Source organism: Leucoraja erinacea, chromosome 6 (genome assembly GCF_028641065.1).
Source record: "Leucoraja erinacea ecotype New England chromosome 6, Leri_hhj_1, whole genome shotgun sequence".
Classification (NCBI taxonomy): Eukaryota; Metazoa; Chordata; class Chondrichthyes; order Rajiformes; family Rajidae; genus Leucoraja; species Leucoraja erinaceus.
The window spans coordinates 53,665,484-53,685,581 of NC_073382.1; the positions used below are offsets into that span (position 1 = coordinate 53,665,484).

At 39.7% G+C, this 20,098-nt stretch overlaps 1 protein-coding gene across 1 annotated transcript in view; it reads left to right on the top strand.

The window, feature by feature from the left end:
• Positions 1-20,098, top strand: part of pdgfd (platelet derived growth factor d) — a 104,537-nt gene that overhangs the window by 52,475 nt on the left and 31,964 nt on the right. The window contains exons 2-3 of the mRNA XM_055637054.1: positions 8,027-8,231; positions 15,984-16,170. Of these exons, the coding sequence (XP_055493029.1) occupies positions 8,027-8,231; positions 15,984-16,170 (392 nt within the window). The remainder of the gene's footprint in view (positions 1-8,026; positions 8,232-15,983; positions 16,171-20,098) is intronic.

Below are 20,098 nucleotides of genomic sequence, written 5' to 3' on the forward strand. Positions count from 1 at the left end.
AGCTTAACCATCTAATGGAGATGTTGAATACAGATTCCTGCCTCCAACAGAGAATGTTGAGATAACAAGATGGACAAACTGATCTTCCAAAGCTAGCAATCAAGAAATCACAGCATTATTAGAAACTGACCATGTGATATAGATAAACTTATTAAAAAAAATAAGAAAGAAGGATGAACTTTAACCGACAATATAAATCTCTAATTACATTATCAGTCATGGCACTGCAATGTAATGACTGGTACGAAACCTTCTGCACTGTATCTAAAAGTAAAGTAAAGATTAATTTATGAATTTGCTCGGGTGAGCTATAGTCTTATTTTATAATCACATTTAAGAACCTCAAGTTCTAGTCGATGCACCTCTTTGTGGTTACATTACTGAGCTTCATTGCTGTGTCAGAATGAAATAGAGTTTGTCACAAAAAGCTGACCGTGCTTCAGTTCAGTGATTCAGGCAATATCCCACATACACATTGCTGAGATTGGAATTTCAAGTGCACTTTTCATATCTGTTTCTGAACATCCCAAACCACTTCATGGCCATCAAAATACCTTTGAAGTACAGTTACGTTTCTGCTGCATGAAACTCAATAGATCCCTCAAAGGCCAATGTGGTAATGACCAGATAATATCTTCACTGATAATGACAGAGGAATAAATACTGTTCAGAATACCAGGAATAACTGTACTGCTCTTCAGTAGAAAAATCTCATGAGATCATTCCTCGCCATCTGAGATAACAGACATACTACCGAATAAACAACACTCCTTCAGCTACAGGGATGGTGTTGCTACTGAATGAATTAATGCTGCAATATTGAGAAAAGAGTGGGTATGTGCATCCAGGAGGTCAGAAGTACTTGGGTAGACTAATAAAGTACATTGTCTGCAGGTGGCATGATCTTTTGGGACGGAGAACATGAATACCCTCCAAGGCTGCCACTGGGTACTTCATTCAGTACTTTGCCATTGAAGTCAATGTACTGGCGTGAGTGCAGAATGTTAAATAGGGGATCTCACTATAGGAACATTCCTGTGTCCATTCTGCCTCTGGTTTTAGCCTGAGATAAAACCACAAGGATAAAGAAGATTCCCACCAAAAAGGTCAGGAATCAAATTTCCTGATGGTCGCTCTATTTGGTTTGGGCTTTGGTTCTAATTCTAATTCCACTCTCATTCTCCCATGTGATTACTACCTGTCTGTGTTTCCACCTTAATTTTTTCCTCTTTACAGCCTACACATTGAAGTTTGATAACATAATCAGAGAGGACTGGACCAAGTTCAATTTGTGCGTTGATTATTTTAACCATCATCTTTCTTCCTCCGACTAAACTCTGAACTACAAACCGCCTCGATTGCACTAAGGACGTCAGGCTTTGTTGTTTTGTTTTGCCCCCTGGATGCACAATGTTGTTTTTTTGCACAACATTGTGTTTTTCTTAATTGATTTATTTTTTCTGTTTATATATTATATTATCTTTTTAGCTTAGTTTTAGTTTAGAGACACAGCGCGGAAACAGGCCCTGTGGCCAACCTTGTCAGCGCCAAACTGATGATCACCCGCATACTAGCAATATTCTACAGAATTTACAAAGCCAATTAACCTACAAAAATGCAGTTCCTTGGGATTTGTGAGGAAACCGGAGCACCTGGAGAAAACCCAGCTGGTCACAGGGAGAATGTACAAACTCCTTACAGGCAGCACCAGAGGTCAGGATCGAACCTGGGTCTCCGGCGCTGTAAGGTAACAGGTCTACCACTGCGCCACTATTGAGTACTATATTTACAAGGCAGTTGTACTGCTGCAAGTAAGGATTTTATTGTCTATTTTGGTACAAATGATAATAAAACACTCTTGACTCTTGACTATCTTGATTCTAAGGTACTTGCTTTCATCTCCATCTTTTCAACATCAATCCCTATTAAATTTCCTCTTAATAGATGCAGGAGCCTTCCATTTGGTTTCCATTAACACAGGTGTGCTACTGATTAGCTATCTGTAAAGCTGCAGCTTGCTGGCACAGTGATAACTTTCATTGTAACATCCACTCCATTGCTATGCAACGCCCACAATCACTGTGACATGCCCCAATTCCCACTGCTGTTGTGATTCTATCTACTTGTTAATCACCTCAAGCCTTTACTTATTAATATTCTCCTGGCAGATTTTCCTGCAGCTTTCACTTTCGATTATCCTTGACTCATTCATGATTTTGATTGTAAATCTACAGAAATTGGTTGGTAGTAAGTCGGTTTCTCGGTTTCAATTCTGTCATCAGCATGCCAGTTTACCAATGGGCTGGCCATCAGTGACAATTCATGTAAGCGTAATTCGATATTTCAATTTATGGTGGCGCAGTGGTAGAGTTGCTGACTTACAGCACCAGAAACCCAGGTTCAATCCTACGGGTGCTGTCTGTATAGAGTTTGCACGCTCTCCCTGTGACCGTGTGGTTTTCTCCAGGTACTCCAGTTTCCTCCCACACACCAAGGACATGCAGATTTGTAGGGTAATTTGCTCAGGTAAGAATTGTAAATTGTTCCTAGTGTGTTGGTTCGTGCCAGTGTACGGGGGTTGCTGGTCAGTGTTGACTAGCTGAGCCGAAGGGATTGATTCCATGCTGTATCTCTAAACTAAACTAAGACATAGTGTCATCCATCATTTATATACTGACGTGACCTGGCCTTCGAAGTAAACTAGATATGACACTGATATAAATGGGTGTACTTTGTTGTCAAGAGTCACTAATGTTTTATTATCATATGTCCCGAAAAAGAAAAATGAAATTCTTACTTGCATCAGCACACAGTTGGAGAGCCTAGGACCAGAGGTCATAGCCTTAGATTAAAAGGACATAATTCTAGAGATGAGGAGGAATATATTTGATCAGAGGGTGGTGAATCTATGGAATTCATTGCCACAACTGTGAAAGCCAAATAATTGGGTAGATTTATAGCTGAGATTGACAGATTCTTGATTAGTAAGGGTGTCAGGGGTTATGGGGAGAAGGCAGGAGAATGGGGTTGAGAGGGAAAGATAGATCAGCCATGATTGAATGGCGGAATAGACTTGATAGGCCGAATCTGCTCCTATGACTTATCTCATGAACACAACAGGTTGTCCAGTTATCATACACATAAAATATGCAAGGGTCCATCGGACACTGAAACACTTGGCCACCACCTTCTCAACACCAGATTTTAAAGAGTATATCTGACTTCAGGGAACATCAGACTAGCTAAAACTCTGTTGTCCAGGTCATTTCTCACCCTGTCTCACTTGCACTCACTCATGCACTCCACATTCTGCTTTGACCTCCTTGACCACATCATACCAAGTTTCAAATGTTCATTCTAGCATTTACACATCTTCCTCATTCTCTCCTACCTCTGTGGTTTTATCTAATGCCACAAACTACATTTCCTCTTTGTGATTCACTTAACTTGATCTATCTGAACATCCAACATAGAGCACTGATCAGTACAGCACTGGAACAGGCCCTTTGGCCTACAATGTCCGTGCCAAACATGATGCCAAGATAAACTAACCTCATCTGGTCCTTTCCCTGCTTTTCTACGTCTCTTAAGCCCACTATCACAAGCCTCTTAAGCCCACTATCATATCAGCCTCCATCACCATCCCAGGCAACGTGTTCCAGCCACCCAACACTCAGTGTAAACACTTGCCCCACACATTTACTTTAAACTTTGCCCACTGTTAATGTTCTCATATTTATTCCATCTCTCTTTTCTATCCCCTTTTAATAGTCTCCAAGAATTTTGAATTTCAAAAGAGACTTTTTGCTCATCTCTCTCATTAATTCAATTTATCACTCAATTTAATCCTATCTTTACAGCGGTGAGAAGTGTAGTTTTATATTGCTGTGATGACCTGAATTTATATTAAGAGTTTGGCTCTTTCTATTCTGCAAATCATCAATGTGAGAAACAGCAAACAATTGCAAAATCATTTCATAATTACTTTCAATTCAAAATAAAAACACAAAAAAAAATTAAAGGGCACTCCATGGATTAGATAATGACAGAGCATTGATTGAATAAATAATGAGTGTTTACTCTAAATGGGAAGGTAATGAGATGAGTATCTATGTTAAAATTATCATTAGAAAAGTAAGCAGAGTGGAATCCCTTAGTGTAGCCTCTGCATATTGGAGTAGACAACACAGGGCACTACAGTGGCAGAGCTGGCAGAGCGTTTGCCTCACAGTTTGAAAGACCTAGGTTCAATTCTGACCTGGGCTGGTTCCTTTGTGCAGTTGGCATATTCTCCCTGTGATTGCATGGGGTTCCTCTGAGTGTTGCAGCTTTCTCCACATCCGTTAGGTTTATTCTCTACAAATTGCCCCTATTGCCCGAATAGTGAAAGAGGGCACTGGATAGAGTGCACGGGGGAGAGGATGCTTCCACTAGTGGGAGAGTCAAGGACCAGAGGCCATAATCTCAGAATAAAATGACATACCGTTAGAAAGGAGATGAGGAGGAACATCTTCAGCCAGAGGGTGGTGAATCTGTGGAATTCATTGCAACAGATGGCTGTGGAGGCGAAGTCAATGTATACCCTCACTAATCAAGAATCTTTCAATCTCCGCCTTAAAAATACCCATTGACTTGGCCTTCACAGCTGTCTATGGCAATGAATGCCACAGATACACCATTCCTCTGACTAAAGCATAAATCTAACACCGAAGCTTAGTGGCGTCCTTTACCGTAAACTGCCGTCCGAGATAACCGGAGTAAAGCATTCTGATGATATATAAAGTGAAGAATCTTCATGTTAAAATATTATTCTTATTTTAACTGAATGCAGTAGCCATGGCTAGTTGTCATTTTTACTTACTTGAAAAGATAGTTAACCTTTAATCCTTTCTAGAATTTTTTGCATGCCCACAATAAGTCTTTTTTTCTGCTTATAAAACCATTTTTTTTTTTCAGTTAAGATTTAAATCACTGCCTAGTAATTTTATTTGATTTTCCCACTTACCAAAGCCAAGGAATAGGCGACGCCATGGACTAAGCCAAACTAAAGTAGAACATGTACTCTGTTCTCTCCAAAGCTTCACTCTTTGATTTCTTAACCAGTAAAAATATGTTTGGAGTCATGAGGAGCAAAGACAAATGAGTGTGCAATTTGATATTTGAGCCAATAAAAAGAGTATAAAAACTGTGAACATGTAACAGCTGCCTAATCAGTCCACGAGAACTCCTCCACCTTAACCCTCTTTTTAAAAGTTTCTTTAAAAATATTGTTTCAAGTGCTCTTTCGGTCCCATTAACTAATTCTATCCAGTCAAGCTAGTTTCCTACACTGGTCGTTTAAGTTTAATTCAGTTCAAGCGTACCAAGGTGCAGTGAAAAGACATTATTGTGTGCTAACCTTTCTGCAGTAAGACTATACATGATTACAATCGAGCCGTCTACAGTGTACAGATATGCGATAAAGGGAATAATGTTTAGTGCAAGATAAAGTCCAGTAACGTTCGATTAAAGGTAGTCCGAGGGTCTCCAGTAAGGTAGATAGGAACTCAGGACTGGTCTTTAGTTGTTGATAGGATGATTTAGTTGCCTGATGACAGCTTTTCTCTTAAGTATTATAAAATATCCTGAAATAGCTGCAAACACAAAACCTGATGGAGCATTGCATGGTGTTTAGTTTAGTTTAGAGATAGAGCATGAACACAGGCCCTTTGGCCACACCGACCATCGATGATCCACTCACACTAGTTTTGTGATCCACTCTTTCACATCCACTCCCTACACATTAAGGGCAATTTGCAGAGACCAATTAACCTATAAACCCGCACATCTTTGGGATGTGGGAGATAACCGGAGCACGCGGAGGAAACCCATGCATCACGGGGAGAATGTACAAAGTCCATGCAGAGAGCACCTGAGATCAGCATAGAACCCGGGTCTCTGGCGCTGTGAGGCAGCAGCTCTCACAGATGTGTCACTGTGAAGGGGTTCCACATTCCAGTCTTTGATCAGTCACATTGAGTATTTCAAGAAAGGAAAGAAAGATTGAATATTTTACCAATCATTTCTCTTGTCATCTTCTTTTGGGGAAAAAATATTGTGATAATGCAGCACATAAAAACATTATCACAATCACTCAAGCCTGTTTATACACATTCCTGAATTTTGGACTGCAATTCAAGCTGATTGAAGCAGCCAAATGTAAGCAGAATTTCAATGTTGCTAACTCACATTCAAACAGTAATATTTTCTGCCAAGGTTCATCTTGCGTACAATCCAGATAATCAGTTTGTACTTTTCTATCCAGATACTTATTCTGGTTTTACTTTTAATCATAGCCTCACAGCTGGTTCAACCTGGGTTGAGACCCGGGTTCAATCCTGTCCTTGGATGCTGCCTATGCGAACTTTACACGTTCTCCCTGTGACTACATGGGGTTTCCTCCAGGTGCTCCGATTTCCTCCCATGTGTGAGGGTTTGAAAATTAATTGGCCCTTTGTAAATTGTCCCTAACGTGTAGGGTGTGGATGCGGATGTGCGATAACAGAACTTGTGTAAATGTGATATCGATGGTGGGCGTGGACTTGGCCGGCCGACAGGCCTGTTTGTATGTTGTATCCCTAAACTAAGCCATCTCGAATCTAAACTTATAAATCGTATACATTTTTTAGTTTAGTTTAGTTTTTGTTATGTGTACCGTGGTACAGCAAAAAGCCTTTGTCACGTGCTAACCAGTCAGCAGAAAGACAATACATGAATTCAATCAAGCCAACCACAGTGTACAGATACAAGATAAAGGGAATAACATGAATAATGTTTTGTGCAAGATAAAGTCCAGTAAAGTCTGATCAAAGATAGTCCAAGGGTCCCCAGTGAGGTAGATAGTAGCTCAGGACTGCTCTCTTGTTATTGGTTGGTGGTTCAGTTGCTTGTTAACAGCTGGGGCGAAACTGTCCCTGAATCTGGAGGTGTGCGTTTTCACACTTCTGCAACTTTTGCCCAATAGGAGAGGGGAAAAGAGGGCCTGAGTGCGACTTGTCCTTCATTATGTTGGTAGCCTTTCCGAGGCAGCATGAGGTGTAAATAGTGTCAATGGAACAAAATCAAGCTGATGGAAACAAATGTATTTTGTGCACAATTGGACTAGTTCTATCTGAAAGCTGAATCCAACCATAGCAATATTTTACAGTGACCTGATGTATCATTTGTGAACTGTTTCCATTTGCTGATGTGATGTTTTGTATGTTTATTGGTTAGCTTGCCCTATTCTGCCTTGACTGATGTGTAATAAATTCAGGTGTCAAAATCAGTTTGAACTTGACAAAGTGTTTCCAAATGCATTTCATCACCTTTGTGAAAGAGGGATTGCTTCCATGGCAAGAAAATTGCTCATTAATTTCATATAGAATAATTAGCAGCAATTTTTTAAAAAGCCATCTATCTCATTATAAGTATGCCCCTACTATCTGTTCAACTAAAGTCATCTGCTCTGATTTTACATCCCTTTGTATCTGTTTTTTATGTTCCTGCTTATCTGATACGTATGAAATATCCTCTAAAATAACAACCTAATTTTGTGCCTCTAGGCAATTTTTAAGTTGATGAAAATATCAATGTTCTGAAAGATGCACTACAAAGGTTATTAAGTAATATTTTTTGTGCCATGTTGTTCTTATTTGTCACAACTAATTTTTAGTAACATTTATACAATTGTTTAATACTGCCCTCTTGAACATGAAGCAGATGCTATGCCTTGTTTATTTATTGTTCTATTTAGCACATTTAACCAGAGCTTAACTATTTCTAATCCCCAAAGGGCCATAGTGCCTGTATGTTTGTAACTTTGAACAGATTTATGATGACATAGTTTTGATTGCAAATGCAGTTTTTAAATGCAACATTAATTGTAAAAAAAAAGTTAAATATTTAAAGATTTATCATTCATTGTTATGCTTGGTACTTGTGATTTTACATTGTTCTTCGATATTTAAACAGCCAACTAATTTGTACAAGTTGTGACTACTAACAGAGAGCAATCACCTCACAGCAATTTATCGGCATGAGGATACAGTCAATGTCGTGAAGAATGGATATGTACAGAGCCCACGGTTTCCTCTCAACTATCCAAGAAGCATCTTATTGACATGGAAGTTGCTGTCTCCCGAAAACACAAGAATACAATTGGTGTTCGATACTCGTTTCGGACTGGAGGACCCAGAAAATGATATTTGCAGGTAAGCAGAAAGATACATAAGTTATGAGGAAACATTTTTAAACAGTTGAAGTCAAGGTCTGTGTCATGAACAATTTTAAGTCATAACCTTAAATGCTCCTTGAATAGCTTATGTTAAGTTCTGGTGCTTATGGATCAGTGGGCTTGGGATCAAAATGTATATGCACTGCATTTACAGGGTCAAATACCATTGTGAAGGACTGTAGAACAGAACATAGAACAGTACAGAATATAGACACAAAAAGCTGGAATAACTCAGCGAGTCAGACAGCATCTCTGGAAAAAAGAAATAGACGTTTCGAGTCAAGACCCTTCCTCAGACTGAGGGGAAAAGGAAACGAGAGATATGGACTGTGATATAGAGAGATATAGAACAAATTAATAAATAATATGCAAAAAAGTAATGATGATGAAGGAAACGGTCCATAGTTAGTTGAGGGCCAGGTGAAAAGGAGATACAGACAATGAAACTCACCTGGAGTGTCTGTATAACTCGTTTTCACCAAGAGAGTGGTGACCAGGACTACACACAATAGTCCAAATGTGACCTAACCAAAGTTTTATACAGCTGGGACATGACTTTACAACTATAAACACCCCAAGCAATAAAGGCAAGCATGTCATGTGCCTTCTTTCGCACCCTATCCACGTGTTGCAACTTTCAGAAAGTTTTGGCCTAGCATCAGAAATACCTCAGTACATCAATGCTTCTAATGGTCCCTGCCATTAACTCTAGACTTTCCTCGTGCATTTTACCTCCCAAAATCTATCGTACTTGTCTCATTAAATTCCGTCTGCCATTTGTCTGTCCAAATTTCTATCTATCTAAATCCTGCTGTATCTTTTGACAATCTTTCTCAATATCAACAACTTCAATAATTTTTAAGTTGCCTGCAAACTTACTAATCAGGCCATCTACATTTTCATCCAAATGTCTATTCTACATTTTCCTTGAACTTAATCTCCTTTGATCTCTTACACTTCCTTTTCTCCGTAACTCTCTCTCCCCTGACGCTCAGCCTGAAGAAGGATCTCGACCCGAAACGTCACCCATTCCTTCGCTCCAGAGATGCCTGTCCGCCCCACTGAGTCACTCCAGCATTTTGTGTCTATCTTTGGTAAACTAGCATCTGCAGTTCCTTCCTACACATTTTCACCCAAATCATTTATATGCGTTGCAAAGAAGATGCAGAGGCAGGAATTCCAAACTGCACAGCATAGGATGCTCAGTGTGAATACACTTTTATGCAGCTGCTGCAATATATATAAATTCATAAGTTATAGGAGCAGAATTAGGCCATTCGGTCCATCAAGTCTACTCTGCCATTCACTCAAAGCTGATATATTTTTCGCTCTCAACCACATTATTCTGCCTTTGCCCCATATGTCCTATGCATTACTGGTCAGTGAAGAATAACTGTTCTTTAAATATTGTCACCTCTTTAAGAATTGTTTTGTGTTATTAGCTGCCGCAGGATTTGGGGATACCAATTGGCTCTGTTCCCTGCTTCAAGAATAAAGTCCCTTGGTTAATAGTCACTGGTTATTTCCAGTATCTCAAAGAGTGAATGAGAAAGATTGGAGAGCTGTTTGTAGGGAAAAGAAGCTTTGAAGCGTACCTCTTACATATTATTTTCCTAACCCACTTATTTTATAGAGGCCGAATAATCAATTCCCAACATCATTGACAAGAAAAATATTTCCCAACAGGATCCACTTCTTGTTTAGTTTATGTGTCTAAATTCATTAGTTTCATATTTATTTGATTTATTCCATAACAAGCTAGTGCCATAATACCAGCATTTGTCAAGGAAGAACAAAGCGTGAACAACTCTAAATACATTCGGGACAGTTAAAGGCACTATCTGATGGTATGGTAAGGTTCAGTTAGGTTAGGTTAGGTTTAGGTTAGATTGGGTTAAATTATGTTAGGTTAGATTAGGTTAGCTAAAATGTAGACACAAAGAACTGCCAATGATAGTTCATACCAAAGATAGACACAAAGTGTTGGAGTAACTCAGCGGGTCAGACAGCATCTCTGGAAAAATAGGATAGGTGATGTTTTGGATCGGGACACTTCTTCAGACTGAACGAGGGTCCTGCCCAAAATGTCACCCATCCTTTTATTACAGAGATGCTGCCTGATCCACTGAATTACTCCAGCACTTTGTGTCTAGGTTAGGTTATGTTACGTTTATTAGTCACATGTACCGAGTTACAGTGAAAAGCCTTGTTTTGCATGCAATCTATTCAAACTAGATAATACTGCACATATATACAATCAAATCAAACTCAATTATAATAGATAGGAAAGAGATTTGAAAATGTCGAGCGATTGTATCAAATGATCATAGATCCTTCTCTGTGAAGATCACTAATAGAATCGCCACACTCCAGCGCCATATTTTCCATGTAAATCAGAGACCCTGTCCCTGTCAACTGGATATTTTCAATTGACCTACTCTCAAGGTTGTGATTGAGGCAGATATGATGGTGGTATTGGATAGACTTTAAAATAGGCATATGTATATGCAGGGAATGGAGGGATATGGATTATGTGCAGGTAGAGAAGAGATGGACTTGACATCATGTTCAGCACCGGCATTGTGGACTGAATGGCCTGTTATTAGGCTGTCGTGTTCTATGCTCCATATGAAAGATCCTGCAGCATAGTGAGGAATGGAGTTGTCCCCAGTGTCTTGGGTGATATTTAACCTCTACTCATTGTTACTGAAACCGATTATCTGGCCATTATCTCCTTTCCATTTGTGCAATTTATGTAATTATGTGTCGAGAGGGTGTTTCCACTAGTGGATTAGTCTCGGACCTGAGGGCACTATCTCAGAATAAAAGGACGTTCCTTTAGAAAGGAGATGAGGAGGAATTTCTTTAGTCAGAGGGTCGTGAATCTGTGGAATTCATTGCCCCAGACGGCTGTGGAGGCCAAGTCAATGGATAGTGTTAAGGCAGAAATTGACAGAGGTTATGGGGAGAAGTCAGGAGAATTGGGTTGAGAAGGAAAGATGGATCAGCCATGATTGAATGTCAGAGTAGACTTGATGGGCTGAATGGCCTAATTCTGCTCCAATGACTTGTGAACATGAGCATAGAAGATATCAGACCACGATCAGCTGTTGTAGTTCCTGATCGTCAGTTCCTCCATCGTTCCAGTGAACAACAGCTGACATTTTAGCTGATGAATATTGAAAAGCTAGAATTTCTAAGTACTTGCACTAATCTATCCCAGTAGAGAGGTTAAAACTGGACATTCAAAATGAAATCTGAATCTCTGAGTGGAGGGTAATGTGCTGATTGGCTTCTTCTCAACCCTTATTTCCCACGCACCCATCCCCACTGAACAGCACGTTTCAATAAAATACTCTAGCAACATGTCTTTAAATGACTTCATTCTTGGCTAATACTCTCATGTGTAAAACATCCAAACTGGTGTCTGCTCTCCCAAGCTTTTCAATAGTCATTCCAATTGACTTTAGCAAAAGGCAGAACAATTGACTAAATTGACTATGAAGAGCAATTTTAAGTGGTTGTAAATGTGAAACAAAATTATCATAATTATCATCATAAGATATTTTATCAGCTTTTGTGAAGTAGATACTTGAATTCCGAAAGCAGTCAGACTGAGGAGATAATTTCACGTTGCTCTCATACCTAATACAACCTTTTAAATTTTTATATATGAAAGTAATGCAGTGTAAAATTTATTGCTTGCATCCACACTGTCAGTATTATGACAATCTAAATAAATATCTCCACTGCAGGGCAATTAACTGATTTAAATTCCCTCATGTTGAGAACAACAAATAGCATACTGATCAAGGTCATATCTAAGTTGAGAGGGGCGATGTTTAAAAGAGATACAGTATGCAGAGCAAATGATAATACACAAAGAGTGGTGTGCACCTGGAATGAAGTGCAGAGGTGGGGGTGATGGTGGAGGCAGATAAAATAGTGGCATTTAAGAGGCTTTTGGATAGGCACATGTATGCAGGGAATGGAGGGATGTGGATCATATGCAGGCAGAGGAGATTAGTTTACTTTGGCACCATGTGTGGTATGGACAGTGTGGGTTGAAAGGCCTGTTCTTTTGCTGTACTGTTCTATATTCTATATCCCTAATGGTCTGCCTCATCTCCTAATGCGTAAAGTATAGATCTTGCCTAGCTGAAGGACAAGAGTTCTTTCTTGGGTAAACTGGCCTATTTATTTTACATTTGATATTATCTAAAATTAATCCCAAATCATGGACAACACAGACAATAATTCCTGAGTATTTTATATTAGTTTCAGTTTAGTTTAGTTTGGAGATATAGCGCAGAAACTGAGCCTTCGGCGCACTGAGTATGTTGAGTATATCCAGTATACTATCCCACACACTAGGGACAATTTACAATATTTACTGAAGCTAATTAACCAACAAACCTGTACGTCTTTGGAAAGTGGGAGGAAATTGGAGCTCCCGGGGAAAACCCACGCAGTCACGGGAAGAACGTACAAATTCCGTGCAGACAACAGCCGCAGTCAGGATCAAACCCGGGTCTCGGGCACTGTAAGGCTGCAACTCTACCGCTGCACCACTGTCTTGCCCTTGATCTCTCCTTGAGCGGAATTTAGATTGACTTCAGTGGGCCTTATATTCCAGTTCAGTGAAAGAAAAAGGATTAGCTTGCCTCCCCTTTGTAGATGTTTCCTTAACTTGTCAACAGTTGCTAATAAATATGACTTCCTGCCATTGACTCTGGCCTGTGACTAATGCCTAGAGAATCAGGTACTTTGGCATCTTGAGAAGAGAATGACTGGAAATGACTTTAGCACAGGAACATTAAAAAAAACCCTACAGTGAATAATAATAGAACAAGCAATTATCCTCCAGTTTTCTTTTGATGCTGTTATGATTGCTGTGTGTGACCTTGTAATTAAAAAAGGACTCTTAAGAATAATTGAGCACCTTCTCTGCAGTTTAGTTCTTTGATATCCAAGAAAATATATTTAACGATAACTAAAAGGGTTATTATTGACTCACGCCTTTAGTAATACAAATCCATGTGCTTTGATCATTTATATCTCTGGAGAAGTTTATATTTTTGAGTGCAACATATATATGTGTTTTATTATATATTCTGGTGATTATCCATTACCCAAAACATCACCTATCCAGGTGCTCCAGAGATGCTGCCTGGCCTGTGTAGATACTCCAGCAAAGTGTCCTATTGTATGTAAACTAGCATCTGCAGTTCCTTGTTTCTACATGTTTCTTATTAAAGTTTACATTCTGCTGTGCGAACATGCATGCAAGCTATTTGTCATTTTTCACAAGGTGCCAGCTAGTGACTGTGCCGTGACAAATCTGGCTTTACAGGCACTTTATTCTTCATTCCTGATGGCTTTTTGACCCATATGATGGACTCACCATGACAATGCCTTCAAGCACAGCAATACAGAAAACCTGACCTTGCATCAATGACAATCATTTGTGCATTCCTGACAGGCTTCTAACATTGCAAAAGTATGCACATACTCATCCCAAAATAACTTTGAAATCACCTTTTCACTTTGTTTCAGTCTGCCAGTGTTTATCATTTCATAAGTTAATTTAGTTTAGAAATGCAGCATGGAAACAGATCCATTGGACCACCCAGTCCACACTGACCATTGATCACCCATGCACACCAGTTTTATGTTATCCCACTTTCTCGTCCACTTTCTACATATCAGTGGCAATTTACAGAGGCCAATTAAACCTACAAACCCACACGTCTTTGGTATGGGGGAGAGAACCAGAGTACCTGGAGGAATCCCATGCAATCACAGGGAGAATGTGCAGACGCCACATAGACTGCAACCGAGGTCAGGATCAAACTCTGGTCTCTGGCGCTGTGATACTGCAGCTCTACCGCTGTGTCACTCTAATTTGATTCCTATCCCTTTAAGCACATCTTTCCTTAAACATTTTTGTGGCATTCCAATGGAAATTAAAATAAACAAGACTTCAAATCGTGTCCTTTTTTACCTTCAAGGATAAATGGCTCTCCATCACACAGAATTAATTTACATGTGGATTGGCTCTCCATCACACAGAATTAATTTACATGTGGATATTTTGCAAACATCTGAAGCAGCAGGGAAATCTGCATGTTCAGTCATTGCAAATCGCCTGATTTTCCCCTATTTTATTTGCAACAATGTCCAGAGTTACAGAAGATATACACAACATGCTGGAGGAACTCAGCGGGTTAGGCAGCACCTCTGGTGGAAAAGAAGGTGACGTTTTAGGTCAGGACCCTTCTTCAGACAGAAAGTAGAGATGTGGAATGGGGGGGAGGTTGGGGGGGGATAAACTGGAGATGAGAAAAGGCCTGACAAATCAGGGCCAGCAACAGATGGTGGAGCCCATAATGGCCCATTTTTGGCTGGGGAAGGTATGATAATACAAGGATGTGAAAAGTGGAACTGGTAGGGTGGGGGAGGGGGTGGGGGAGAAGGGAGGGAATGCAGGAGTTACAATGAAATTAGATAAATCAACATTCTTACAGTTTGGTTGTAGAATGATACCACTGGGTCAAGAGTTATATCACCTGAATTATGCCTTATATCACACTTTAATTAAATTAATGACATATAACTTCATGTGCAAATAATGTAGTGAATGATACATTTTAGTTTAGAGATACAACATGGAAACAGGCCCTTCGGCCCAACCATTGATCACCCATTCACACTAGTTCTAAGATCCCACTTTCACATCCCCTTCCTGCATGCTGGGGGTATTTTTTTTACCGAGGCCAATTAAGCTACCAAACCACACATTTTAGGACGTGGGAAAAACTGGTACACCTGGAGGAAACCCAAGTAGTTACAGGGAGAACGGGAAAAATTCACACGGACAGCACCTGAGGCAAGGATCGAACCTAGCTAGGTCTCAGGTGCTGCGAGTCAGCAGCTCTGTCAGCATGAGCTATGTATTAGAAAATAGAGATCTAATTTTTTGTCAGTATTACTCTTGTATATAGATATAAATTAGCTACAATTTTAATCACATTCAACATGGGAAATCATGAGATTGTAAAAATATCTATTTATGTGTGTGTAATCAAAATAAAATTTAATTTGAGAAAAGGACAAAAAATATATTGCTTAAGTTCTCACAATTATTCCAGGAAGTGTCACTTCTTGATTGCCTAGTAACACATCTTTCCAATTAAGCATGTAATTGACTTGAAAGACTTCTTCTTCATAATGCTTGAAGCAGTGAAATCCCAGCTGAGATCAGGTAATGATTGCTGACCAAAGATCATTCAGAATCAGACAAGTTACTCAGGACTGCCCCAGAAACCTTTGTTTAGCTGTTAAAACTACAAAGGAACAATGTTTACTTTGAAAGCAAAGACGGCACAGTGCCGCAGCGGGTAGACCTGCAGCCGCACAGCGGCAGAAACTCTGTGGAATTAGTTGGTTCTCCCTGTGACCGTGTGGGTTTCCTCCGAGTGCTCTGATTTCCTCCCACATCCCAAGGACGTGTGGGTTTGTAAGTTAATCGGCCCTCTGTAAATTGTCCCTAGTGGATAGGGAGTGGATACGTAAGCAGAATACAATAGAACTACTGCAAACGGGTGATCAACGGTCGGCGTGGACGCAGTGGGCCAAAGGGCCTGTTTCCATGCTGTATCTCCAAACTAAAACTAAAGTACACTGTTTGCAGAATTAACCACAAAACATTGCACCCTCTATCTTTTAGGTATGACTTTGTAGAGGTGGAAGATATATCTGATACAAGCCGAGTCATTCGTGGAAGATGGTGTGGCAGTAAGGAAGTTCCTCCGAGACTAACATCGAAAAGCAACAGAATAAGGATAACCTTTAAATCAGATGAATATTTTGTTGCCAAACCTGGATTTCGCATTTATTACTCTCCAGTGGAAGTGGTATGTAACAGCCATTAGTAAATTCGAAATTAAGGAATCACAGACATTATCAATAAGGTTACAATGCTTTCTGTTATTATGGTTTAGATTAATGTCACATGTACCGAGGTGCGCTAACCAGTCAGCAAAAAGACTACACATAATTACAATTGAGCCATCCATAGGATAAAGTCATAGGATATTGGATATAGATGTCAGGAGAGTAATTAGACATCCTCTCATAAATCATTGAAATGCTGTTTGGCAATATACAGTAATTATAATATTTTATTTTAATTCTGGAGTAGCATATGGTCTTGGGCTGGGAGCTGGAAATATTTTGCATGAAAAAAAATCACTTTCATTGAAGAGGATGAAACAAAAATGTTTGAAGTGATGATGGCTCCGGCTCTTCTGAAGGCAAGAAGTATTTTTTGGGAGGGTGGAAGTAATCTCTGACTCAAGACATTCTCGCTGAGTCAGATGTAAGGACTCAGTCTGAGAAGAGGTTAAGTATTTTGGCCAAAAGATAAAACTGCACTGCTGAAAAAGACTTTCTTGTTAACCTTGTAATTGTAACTGAAGATGCATTTCTGGTTCAAGTTAGTCCAATGTCTCATATTTCCTTACATCTTGTCTATGCCAGTTCTCAGAGCTATCCCATCAGTCCCCTTCCGCTATTTGTTTTCTCTGTGTCCTATTCCCTCTCACGTGCCCATCAACTCCACATTCTCACCCGCTGCACTCGCTACAATTCCAGTAGCCCATTAACCTATCTTTGTCGTTGTGATGTGGGAGGATACTCGAGCATCCAGTGGAAACCCACGTGGTCACAGGGAGAATATGCAAACTCCACACAGACAGCACCTGAACGAGAATCGAGTTTGGGTTGCTGGAGCTTCAAGGTGCATCACTAATTGTTATGCCAGTGTTCACCCTGTAATATCATGCCGTCTTAAAGACATTGCAATATCACATTGCTCTTTGATTGCCAGGCAACCCAACATGTTCATTGTAAACATAAGGACATGAAAGTTGCCTTGAGGCTGAAAATAATAATTAAAATAATGAGAAATAGAAGAAATGTACAACAGGACATGCATGAATAAAATGTACAAGTTTTAGTATTATACTAGGCCGTGGAACCCGTTGGGTCCCTGTCACACAGGAAATATTCTGTGCTTCTGAACAAAGCTAAGTGTAATATTTTAATAACATCAAACCGAATGAAATTGAACATCGATGACTCATTCAGATGGTTAAATATCCTGAGATACAAAGATCAAATTACAACCAAGCAAGTTTACTTCCACTTGATAGAACTTTTTCTATTACATTTGGTGCTGGCTCGAAGGGCTGAATGTCCTACTCCTGCACCTATTGTCTATTATAGAAATTGTAATAATTGACAAAAATTAATTGTCATTGAGCAAGAGTATTTTTCTATCTTATGTGAACAATAAAATCTATCTTTATCCCCCCCGCCACCACCAAATGCTCAGAATAAATTGATAGTACAGGCAGTTGATAGAAACCATGCTCTTAATATTGCAGGCTTTGTGTAGACTTGTCTGAATGTAATACTAGATACGTCTGCATTGATGTGTGTTGATGAAAAGGCAAATGAATTGACAGTCTCAAAATACATATCCCTATCGGGCTGCTGATGGGAAGACTTTATTATGGTTATTTCTCCAAAAAATCTTGACATTAATCATGGGATAGCTTGTGTTATGGCCAAGTAATCTAAAATGATGGGCACCCATGCAATTTTCTAGAGATTTCTGTAGGTCCTTTGAACAAATACATTTTTTTAAATTGTTTTATTGTGTAATGCATTTGATTAAAATGTGAAAGTTATGCAATCTATTTTCCATAACATAATTACCACAAAAGATTAATGTGCGTGACGTTGTGTGCCTGTGCTGAGCAAAAGCAGTGACTAACTGAGCAAGAGTATTTACAATAAGTATTGGGAACTGTCAGCTTGTTTATCTTTTCGCCTCTGCTCCTGACAATCAGAATATGCAGTTGATGTTTCGTTGGAGCAAGAAATGCCAAAGCGGAAATAAATTTCTTTCAAAGCAAGTAAACTGTAGTTAAAAAATTAGAAAAATAGTTTTCACATGTGCCGATGATAATTTAAATGGGATGGTGGAGACAAATCTGGATTGATCAACCTATAATGGCTTCATGTAAACTTTTGCATGCATGTTTAGAGCTACAGCTTAGAAATATGCCCTTCAGCCCATCGAGTTCACACACCATTGATCACCCATTCACACTGGTTCTATGGTATCTCTCTTTCTCATTCACTCCATACACCTGCCCAAAGGGATGATTTTACAGAGGCCATTCATTGACTATCCATGTTCCTATCCAAAATCATCTCAAATTCCAGATATAGTAATGTAATGAGAAGACTCTAAATGCAACGTGATCAGAAATCACAGTCATGATGCAGTCAAGTAGTTTCTGGAATTTGTTTCCTTACATTGTACAGTTTCTCTTGGTATCACAGGTGGAAGTTTCAGTATAGTTCGTTTTTGTTTATTTTCATAATTATCATAATCACCATAATCATAATCATACTTTATTAGCAAAGTATGTTTTGCAACATACGAGGAATTTGATTTGCATACAGACATACCAATAAAAAGCAACAAGACACACAAAATACATTTTAACATAAACATCCACCACAGTGACTCCTCCACATTCCTCACTGTTATGGAAGGTGAAAAAAAGTTCAATCTCTTCCCTTGTTTGTTCTCCCGTGGTCGGGGGCCTCGAGCCTTCCGTTGACGGGTCGATCTTGGCTCCCGTAGCCGGTGGTCGGGCCCTCTGCGTCGGGGCGATCAAGCTCCAGCATGGGGAGGGAATCCCAGCTCCCCTGCGCCAGGCGATCTGACCCCAGGTCGGGGCTGGTCGAAACAGGCACTTTGGCCCACCGAGTCCATGCCAACCACAATTACCTGTACACTAGTTCCATCCACTGTGGACAATTTATACAGAAGCCAATTAACCTACAAACCTGTACGTCTTTAGAATGGGGGATGAAGCCTTAACACATGTAGGAACCTGCAATCTCCACACAGAGTATCCAAGGTCAGGATCGAACCTGGGTCTCTGATGCCGTGAGAGGGCAACTCTACCAGCTATGCCAGTGTGTTGCCCAATGCAAAATCTTTCTGATTTTGTTGTAGTGTCCACCCCTTATTGAGGCTTGCCCTGCAAAGCTTTCCTTTACATAAAAAAACGCAAAATCAGAGGATGTTGCCATTGTGGATGATATAAACCATTTTGTGACCACTTTTAGCAAATAGTTCTGATAGAAAACACGGTCTCTTAGGAGGTCACAACGGCGAACCATTGTAGAAAAAGAAAATATTTTCAACTGGACCCTGCGTAATAGTTGGGGAAAAGGTCAGATGTTAGATTTGAAAAGACCACCATATAAACTTTCTGAAACTGGTCTCCTGAAATAAAACCTTATTCAATATGAGTATGGTTGAGATAATTGGGGGTGAAGGTCATTTTACAGACATTAATAACCAGTAGGAAATCACGCATGTCATGAATATCGATCTCCAGACCTGATTCTTAAACTTTGCTCCTATTACTTGAGATTCTATGATTCTGTATCAATAGGTTATCAAAATTCAGCCTGCACATAAAAATAGATTAACGGGTAACCTTTCATCTGAAGTTAAATTCAAACCGGTTTAATGTCAGAGTAAATGTAATCTATCCCATTTTAACCACCTTGTAACAGACACATAATTTGCCCTGTTTACATTCCAACCTACACCACTCACCACTTCTGTGGCTGAGAAACGAGGCAGATGACCTGTTCTCAAAATATGCCACTTGCAGCCCCGATTCAGTCATATGACTGACCATTTCCTCTGTTTATCCTCATGCATGCTGTGAGAAATCTCAACCTCAG